This window comes from Alligator sinensis, unplaced genomic scaffold (assembly GCF_000455745.1).
Source record: "Alligator sinensis unplaced genomic scaffold, ASM45574v1 scaffold178_1, whole genome shotgun sequence".
Taxonomy (NCBI): domain Eukaryota; kingdom Metazoa; phylum Chordata; order Crocodylia; family Alligatoridae; genus Alligator; species Alligator sinensis.
This window is the reverse complement of record NW_005842031.1, coordinates 578,095-587,716: the sequence shown is the minus strand read 5'-3', so window position 1 is coordinate 587,716 and position 9,622 is coordinate 578,095. Positions and strand designations below refer to the sequence as shown.

The following is a 9,622-nucleotide window of genomic DNA, read 5'->3' as shown; positions in this document are numbered from 1 at the left end:
TCCCTCCTTCCCCTTAGGATTATATTTATCAAGACTACAAACCTGTGTTTTGGTCTCCTTCAGCAAAGTAAGAATCGGCATACCATTTGATTTTGTTTGTTATAAGTAAAGAGACTGATACATTTCATATGGTTGCTTTTTAACCTATGTTTGATCTTTACCTAGTACAGCCTTGGCTGAAGGTGAACTTGAGTACAATGAGCAGCACATCAGTCGTTCTGTATATATCAAATTTCCATTGTTGAAATCTCCTCCTAAACTAGCCTCTGTGATGGGTATGATTTTGTATTTTTTTTTCATTCATAAGACTGTAATAGCTTTGGCTTTTATAATAAAGTAATGTACTCTTTATTTGTATTTTATAGATGGATTATCCAAGGTTAGTTTGCTTGTCTGGACCACTCAGCCCTGGACAGTTCCAGCCAATCAAGCTGTTTGTTATATACCAAATTCAGAGTATGTATTAAATATTTTTAAATCTGTTGTTCTTATGAATTTGATTCTATTTTTATTAGTTTCCATCTGCAGCATTGCAATTAAACATTCTTCATAGCATGGCTGAAGTAATCAACATTTCAGATGTATTAATCATATTTTTAATTTTTAATAATTGATTGCAGGGGGGTTTTGTATTGCAAAAGAGTTAAAAATAAAGTTACCGTTTTAGCAATATTTCGTTAGCTTAGAGCTTGATCTTAAATTAATTCTCGTATTCATTTGGAGATTTAAAAGTAAAACAATTGTAGGAATTGTGTTAAGGATAACATTGAAAGAACATAAAAGTGGAAAACGTTTAAAAAAAAAAAAATTAACATTATGATGCTGACCTTTTTTTCCCCTGATGGAGTATTAACACATTTAATGCCTTTGTGTCTTAGGTATTCTGTTGTGAAATGTACAAATACCGGTGAATGTTATATCCTGGTTGCAGATAGAGTTGAATCTCTGGCTGCCATCTTGGACATGCAGGTTGAAGTTATTTCAACATTCAAAGGCAAGAGCTTAGGGATAGTCTGAATATTAGTGTGTTACAGAACATGTTGTAGACTATTTATTGGGGTGCACCAATAGAGATTTTGGGAGCCGATACCGATAGCCTATTTTTTTTTTAAGGAGGTATACTGGCCAATACCGATCCGATTTCTGATACAGCTGCATGCAGCTGTAAGTCTGTGGTGGGAGGGGAGGGGAAAGGGAAGGGACATGGGGTGGGGGTGCAGACCAACACCCCCCATGGTGAGGGAGGGGCTGGGGCAGAGCATGGGGCAGAGCTACAGCTCATCCAGGGGTCACAGGGTAGGAGGCATCCCCCCCCATAACCCCCTTCCCAGCACCACCACCGCCTGCCCTGAGTGCAGCCCCAACCCCTTTCCTTCCCAGTCCCCCACATGCTGGGAAGAGCCCGGTGCAGCCCTGTCCTCAGCCCACAGCTGCAGCCTACCCTGTCCCTCCCCTCTCCTCCCCCACACAGATCTAAGAGCACATGCTGCCGCGCCCCTGCCCCTGCACTGCCCGGACAAGCTGCAGCTCTATCCTGGGCTCCACCCCGCCCTGGCTGGGCAGCACCTACCCCAGCCCCACTCCTTCCCTCACCACAGGGATGTTGATCTGCCTCCCCCTGCCCACCACAACAGACTTACCAGCTGCACGCAGTTCTCCAAGCTGCCAGACTGTGCTCCTCACTGCCTGCATGCTGTGCTGCAGCTGCATGCATGTACAGGCATTTATCGGCCACATTAGGCTGATTTCTGATGCCATCAATTTTCTTTATATCAGTGCTGATCCAATGTCAGACCGATGTATCAGTGTACCTCTACTACTTATTAAAATGTTGATTTAAAATGTTGCCAGTAGGTCAAGGGAAGTGATTATTCCCCTCTATTCAGCATTGGTGAGGCCAAATCTGGAGTACTGTGTTCAGTTCTGGGCCCCCCCACTGCAAAAAAGTGCGGACAAATTGTAGAGAGTCTAGCAGAGGGTGACAAAAATGGTGGGGGGGGCTGGGGGACAACTTATGAGGAAAGACTCGGGGGAATGGGCTTACTTAGTCTAGAGAAGAGGAAACTTAATAGCAGTCTTCAACTACCTGAAGGGGCGTTCAAAAGAGGATGGAGCTAGACTGTTCTCAGTGGTGGCAGATGACAGAACAAGGAAGCAATGGTCTCAAGTTGCAGCAAGGGAAGTTTAGGTTAGAGATTAGGAAGAACTTTCTCACTAGGAGGGTGGTAAAGCATTAGAACAGGTTACCCAAAAAGGTGATGGAAGCTTCATCCATGGGGGTTTTCAAAACCTGGCTAGACAAAGCTTTGTTAGGGATGGTCCTGCTTTGAGCAGGGGGTTGGCCTAGATGACTTCCTGAGGTCCCTTCCAACCCTAACTTTCTATGATTCTAAAAGCATTTTGTTTGCTTTGCTTTAAACTTTGGACCTATGCTCATATAATATTAGCTTAAATAATACAAAGATGAGGTAAACTTAAATAACATGAAGACCAGGTAATTGGGATTCATCCTAGTGACTGGTTAAGGGTGGTAAGAACAGCTAGAATTCTCGGACAGATTTCAGAATGCTTATAGAAGCTAGTTGCCACATTTATAAAATGTGAATAAGCACGTGGAATATACTCAGAATATATTGTACAATACAGATGAGAAGGGGAGCTAGGAAAATAACTCAGCTTGATTGTGCTGTTTTGTTTTGTTTTGGTTTTTTTTATCCTGAAATTTGGGTAGCTTCTGAACCCAAAATTAGATCAAGTGCAGTTTGTCAATCTTGAGTCCCAGGTGAAATTAAAGTAGGATTCCCATTGGTATACTAGACTGCCTACCTCACTGCAGAATTCCCGTGTGAGGTGTTGACATACTTAGTGCAGTGACATCAGAGGTTTTGGGAGTGACAGTTATGTTAACATGCATTCATGATCAGTGCTGATGATCCTAGGTGATTTCTGGCTCAGATTGCAAACTGTTTGTCTACATGAGGAAGGTAGTTCAGGGTAACTGACATGTATGCTGTAAGCTTACAACTTGGCTACATGCTAATTCTTAGTGCAGTGCACTTAGGCTGCAGTAAATGTAAGGTAGGTAGCTTACTCCATTTCCAGAGTCACTGGTTTGTATGTGACCTGTAACAATTGACTCAAGCCAAGATGATTAGAATCTCTTGGCAGGAACCTCAGTTTGGGAACTTGTTTTTTTTTCTTTCCCGTAGCCTGAATTTGTTGAGCTTCTTGCTGTCTGACATAGTTATGAATTTTCTGTTCCAGGCTTCTATGGGGGGAGGGATTCAGTAAGGGCTTGTACTTCGGGGTGAGTAGCATTATTGTTTAAATTTGATCATTTAGTTTATTTCATTTTCTGGGTATGGGGAAGATGTTGGCTCTTTAATGTCTTTATACTTTAGTGTTGATTGTGTAGTGCGTGTACTATACGCTTTTCCTTTTATTTCTGTCTTTGGGAAGTTAATGTGACCTGCTCGCAGTCCTGTGGTCCTATGGAAACTATGCTTTAATTTCTAGAGTTAAAAATTGGTTCCTTTTATGTTGGTTCCTTGGTTTGCGAGAAATGGGAATGCAGTCATCTCCTGGAGGTGCAGAGTGCTTTCTGTGGGTCACTGCTTGTGGAGTAGCTTTTAAGTATTCTGCTGAAAGGATGATAGCTATAAAACAGCAGGGTTTGGGAAGAACCTTTAGGTCCTTGACAGGGGAACAGGAGATTCCTGTAATTTTTTTTATCAATGAATCAGGATTCTTTTGTTCTATAAAAGCTGTGCTCCTAAATTGCTTATCTAACAGTATCGCCTCTTTTTTCTTCAGGTATAGATTTGGAGGGTGGTTCTTGTGCTCATCCAACAATTCCTGGGAGAGACTCTCCACTATTACCTGCAGATCATGTGACAATGGCAAAAGGAACAGGATTAGTTCACACAGCCCCAGCTCATGGTATGGAAGATTACAGTGTAGCTTCCCACCACCAACTGCCCATGGTACTTCTTTTGTTTTGTTTTTGTTTTGTTTTGTTTAGTTTGTTTTTTGTATCTTGTTTTAACCTGTCTGTTTTGTCACACCTAGAATGTTAAATGTCATAGACTTTACAACTTGTATATGAAATTTTAAAATGCCTGTGCTACCTTTATTATACAGCTAACTCACGGGTAACTTGGATCTACTATAAATAGGCTTCGTATTTGAAGAATGAAGTCCTACATTATGAAGTAAGGGAGGAAAATTGTTCTCTCTTATATCTAGTGGTATAAACTTGGCAGTGTAGGAATGGAATGAGGTACTCTTTGGTGTGGGGGGGGAAGAGGTTGAATCAAATGAACTCTAAACATAGACACAATGGCTTGTTGAGCGTTTTTTTGGGTGGGGGGGGTTGTCTCCATTAAACCATGAGCAAAATAGGTAATTTGTAACTATAGTATTTCTTTCAATGGGGCTTTACTCCTTCAGGAACAGCTTGGGTAGGAGAAATAAATTTACTGCTTTTTACAGGTGTTACTTAGTTCTGTGGCTACTAATCTGATTTTTTTTTTTTTCTAACTACAGCTCTGTATTGTAACAATAATTTGCCGCCTTTTCCTTGCTTGTCAGATTAGTACATAGCTGTCATTGATCACCTCCTGAATTAGTCCTTGAGAGAGCGATGCCCAGTAGACTGTTGTAGTGACTTCCTTCTGTTTGCTTTGTTGCAAAAAGGGAAACTTAGACAAAGACTCGTACATCAAGCAAATCTGAGAGTAGAATCTAGGTATCCTCTCTCTCTCTCAGTCCAGTCTTTAACCACTGGAGCCTAATGCTTATAATATTGTGATAGGTAGTAGAATTGATGATAGAAGTGGTGAGTGTTTTTCTTCTTAATCAGTGCCAAATTAGAGTTGTGCCATAGTGAAGGTTTTTGAATGAAACCTAAAGCTTAGATTCTTGCAGTGTGTTGCTGCTAAAGATCTTCTCTTTTTTGCAATGTTGTTATTAAATTTCCAGTGTAAGAAGGTATCACTTCCCTCATGTCCACCGATAGCTTTCAAATGCGAATTATTTTCATCCTCTATACAAAGTGACCCCTTTCTCATCAGATGTAGTTGTGTTTTGGTGATGGATGAGGTGATCCTAGGACATGTAATCAGTTTGCAATATTTGTAATGGACATTTTATATTTTAAAGCTGACTGCTAATGTTATCCTGCTTATACTTGATCATCTTTTTCCTGTAAGGATAGACTTATTCCTGTTGTTCTATAATTCCTCTCGATTTTAATTCTTGAAAGGTAAGTATTTAAGCTTTGCCTGCGTGTAATAATAGCGAAGCTCTATCCTTACAAGCTCAATGTAGTTAAATCTCTTGAATTTTCAAGTTTGCTTGCAAGTTGGCAAAAGTCAGGAATGTCAAATTTAGTGTTATAGCACATGAATATAAAGAGCCACCATCTTTTCTGAGCCAAGACAGAGGTCTATTATAGGCCTCTCCAGTTCACCATTTCACATTCTTAAATATAGTGGTCAATATTTTATTAACATAAGCTAAAATGTTTTTGTTCCTAGGATTGTCTTGTTGATGAAGGTGGCTTTTTTACGGAAGCTGCAGGTTCTGAACTTCAGAACAAGGCTGTACTTGAAGAAGGAAATGAAGCTGGTTAGTATTTTGTGTTCATCCAATTATTTTTTTTAAAGCATAGTCTCTCAAATATTTTGAAGGTTCATGTGAACCAAACTGCTGAAAGTGAACAAGATATTGGCACTTCATTGCTAGGAGGATGGGAAATGAGGACTAGGAAAAGGGAAGAAATTAAATTAGCAGCAGCAGCAGCACTGTCTTCTTTTGTTAACATCAGACTCCAATTATTTTTCTTCCTAGTTATTCAGATGCTTCAAGCAGCAAAGAGTTTATTAAAAGAGGAGAGATATGTACATAGCTATCCATATGACTGGAGGACTAAGAAACCTGTGATTATTCGTGCCAGCAAACAGTGGTTTGTAAATACAGCAAATATCAAGGCTACCACCCAGGTATAAAGCTTCATCAGTTTGCTTTTTGTGGAGAGTTTAGGGATGTTAATGGTGCATGGGGTTTTTGACTAACATGGTCTTTCTCTGCGCTTCTCCAGAACTTCACCCCCCTCCCATTGTGTCTACGAAAACTGAACTGTTGATGGAAATCCTTGTAATAGAATTTTTGTCCATCTGATACCTGTAATGGGCTGTGTCATTATCCTTACACCTTTCCTTCTAAGGGTACAGGTTATAAGTCAATAGTTAGGGCAATTAATGGGAGTTGGGAGGTTCATTTTCTCAGTCTACTGTAGACTTTGTATGATGGTTGAGCAATCACTTAGAGCCAGATCTTATTCCACCTTTTAGGCATCTAAGTGGTACTTAAGCATATTAGTATCTAAGCACAATTCTATACCACCCTGTTCAAGGCCTTAAAAACTCATTAATACATCTACTTCCATTGATCTTAGTCCTAAGACAAAGCAGCAAGGGAAGAGGAGGAGGACACATCCAGCTTTTGTGTTAAGTTTTTCAGGGACTCAAGCAGGTGGACTAGGATCACAGTTAGACACTTAAGTGCCATTTAGACAATAAGTGGCATAGCATCTGGTCATCTGTTTCTCTGAGCTAGATCTGGAAAGATACTTAGGCTCTTATCAACTTTTGCTGAAATTAATGGGAGTTAAGGTGCCTAAATACTTTTTAGATCTGGCCCTCAGTGCTTATGGGGCATATCTGTAAAATAAGGAGAAGTGTTCCCTGCCTGACAAAAGCTCTGAGTTAATGATTGTGAGATGCCCAGATACTGCAGTAATGTGAGCTATAGAAAGGTGGCCGAAAGGACCAGTGTCTTCCTTCCTTCACAAAAATGTTCTTAAAATATTCTGTTTTCCTTCCTTCAATAAGCAGCACAGTATTTTTAAGATACTGTGATGACAACTTTTATAACTACATTACTGAAAGGTTTGGTCCACAGTACAACATTTTGCTAATTGACTTAAGTAAGTCGGTAGTATGAAAAGATCACACTACCTAATTAACATAGCTATGATGGCAGAACCCCTAGGGTGCAGATGGCTATACCAACCAGCGAAGGCTTCTGTAATCTTAAAGGATGTCATTCAGGGATCTGGTGCAACTATTTCAGCAGGAATATCTCTTCTGCCATTACATGCCACAAATCCACAAGGGGGCTCTGCTGTTACAATAACTATGCCAGTGTAACTATAGCTGTATCAGCTCCATAGTGTAGACAAGTCCTAAGAACTTACATAAGAAATATGAGTGGTGGTAACATCCATCAGATAAATTTACATGTGGTAACTAGTCTGTAGCATGTTAATTTCAACATGTAAAGAATCGTGCCTGTAATTCTTCATGGATTGGGAGGGGAACAGCATCCTTTTACTTAGTTGTTGATTTCTGTCCAAGACTAAATAAATCTATTTGTGGTTGTTTCATAGGAAGTGTTAAAAAAAGTGAAATTTGTTCCTGCATCAGCAGAGAAGAGAATGCTAGAAATGCTGGACAGACGGACATTTTGGTGTATATCAAGACAAAGGTGTTGGGGTGTTCCAATTCCAGTGTTCTATCATAAGACAACAGGAGAATCCCTCATAAATAGGTAATTTTTATATAACTAAATAGATGGCACTCTCTGTTGCTCCTTGATGTAGAAAGCATTGAAGCCTCAAACTATCTAAATGTGAATAAATCTGTTTTAGTTCACAGCTGAATGTATTTTAATATAGTTGTTTATATTGGGTGAAAAAAGAGGTACCAGTGGCTCATTACTGATTTGTGGTTTGTAGGTAGGTAGTCTGGTTCTGCCTCATGCCCCGTGTGCAGCAGTCAACTGAAGATGCTTGATCACATTTGTAATTTTTTAATAAGGTTAATAGAGCTTTGTTTTTTGTGGGCTTTTTTAATATTTACATGAAATCGAATGAGTGCTGGAGCCTGAATACATTGTGACTAGTCTTGGCACTGTGATCTGAATGTTTCAAATATTTGTCACAATGATTTCTGAGACTAAGGAGTTGCTAGTGTAGTGATGAAAAAGCAAAAGGGGCTTGGTCAAATTTAGAGTGGAACAAGAAGCAAAGTTCTAATTCAAAGTTAGTTTGGAAAGATAACTTCTATTTCCTGTTTAGTGGATATTAAACATGATTGCAAGGCAGCCACCTCCATATTAGGACTTCCTATTCTTCTGAATACTAGAAGCTATAAGGGAAGAGGGGCATTAGATGGGTCAGTTCGCCTTACGTAAATTGTCTTTACCCTAGCATCCACTCTCTATACCCCTGTGAGGTACAAGACACTGGGCAACATTTCCAGTATGGCATTTCTTATGTTCCTCTGTTTTGAAGTGTGGGTTGTCATACAGTTAGGTCACTTAATACCCATTTAAATTTTTCAGGTGTTCACCTTTTTGTTTCTAACATCTTTCCTATTCTGTAATGTTAAGAGAACTAGTTCATTGAAAAAGATTTCAGTTGTTCAGAACTATACCACTCCAAATAAAACTTTGTGCTAAGTTTTACAATAAGTCTCAGTTAAGTACAATGCTATCTAAGAAGCAATGAAACAAAATTATTTTCCATTGTTTTGTATTAAGATTCTCTCTCTTACTTAAAGCTCAAACTGAAAGTTGTTAAGCACACTTTTGCCTCATGAAAGCACTGGTTTTAATTTTTGGAGCAGGTATTTTAAACAGCCATAAGAGCATAAGAACTAACATTTAGTGGGTCAGACCATAGGTCCATCTTTCCCAGTATCCTGTGTCACACAGTGGCAGGGAGTAGATACTTAAAGGGAGAGTGAATTAGGTATGGCCAGGGTTTTTCCCCACTATATTTCTCTCTCCTTTGCAGCCTGTAGCAATCTAAAAGATTGCCATGTAAAATGGCATTGCATGGGTTCCATATTCATTGGTTCATCGCTTTCCTTATTTGATTTGGAGTTGGTTTTAACCCTCAAATACAACAGCATAATTCCATTTTTGGAGTTGTTGACCTCAATGATCTTTGTGCAAATTCATTTAAAGCTAATAAGGGTATATAGGTAAAGATAATCAGAACTTGGATTGCATATAGTCTTTTTTAATTACTGTAATAAGTACGTTTTGCAAGAATCCAGGTTGATTTCCAGAATCAAAGGTGAGTTCCAGACTGATCAAATCTGGTATGGAAGTTAAGACGCAACAAGTATGCAACCTAATACTGCATTTCATCCTGATGGACTGTAAATTCTGCTCATTTTTTACTACTCTGTATTTGCTAACAGAGTTCGAGTAAGGTTCAAGTTTTTTCTTTAACACTAATACAGAAACGTCCTATTTATAGTGTTAAATACCATCTCTTACATGGTAAAGTAATTCATCCATTTTAAAAAGCATTAATTAAATGCTTCAAATTTATATGAAGAAGTATCCTTTGTGTATGTGAGCCCCCATAGTTTATCCGGGAAGTAACCTGTTAAAGAGTGTTCTGCTTTTAGTATTATAGAATTACATTTAAAAAGGCTAATTTTATGTAGGATTTTTTTGTTTTGTTTTTAAATGTTAACCAATTCCTAATTTGAGTTGCAAGTTATGAAAATATGCCATAATCAGTATTTCCTCAGAACTTGTAGGG

General features: G+C 39.0%; 1 protein-coding gene across 2 annotated transcripts in view; it reads left to right on the top strand.

Annotated features, from left to right (window-relative positions):
* Positions 1 to 9,622, top strand: part of IARS2 (isoleucyl-tRNA synthetase 2, mitochondrial) — a 71,622-nt gene that overhangs the window by 24,260 nt on the left and 37,740 nt on the right. For both annotated transcript variants that reach the window (XM_025202571.1, XM_025202572.1), the window contains exons 5-12: positions 18 to 67; positions 166 to 275; positions 366 to 456; positions 879 to 994; positions 3,814 to 3,983; positions 5,538 to 5,628; positions 5,851 to 6,002; positions 7,451 to 7,611. In XM_025202571.1, coding sequence (XP_025058356.1) covers positions 18 to 67; positions 166 to 275; positions 366 to 456; positions 879 to 994; positions 3,814 to 3,983; positions 5,538 to 5,628; positions 5,851 to 6,002; positions 7,451 to 7,611 — 941 coding nt within the window. The remainder of the gene's footprint in view (positions 1 to 17; positions 68 to 165; positions 276 to 365; positions 457 to 878; positions 995 to 3,813; positions 3,984 to 5,537; positions 5,629 to 5,850; positions 6,003 to 7,450; positions 7,612 to 9,622) is intronic.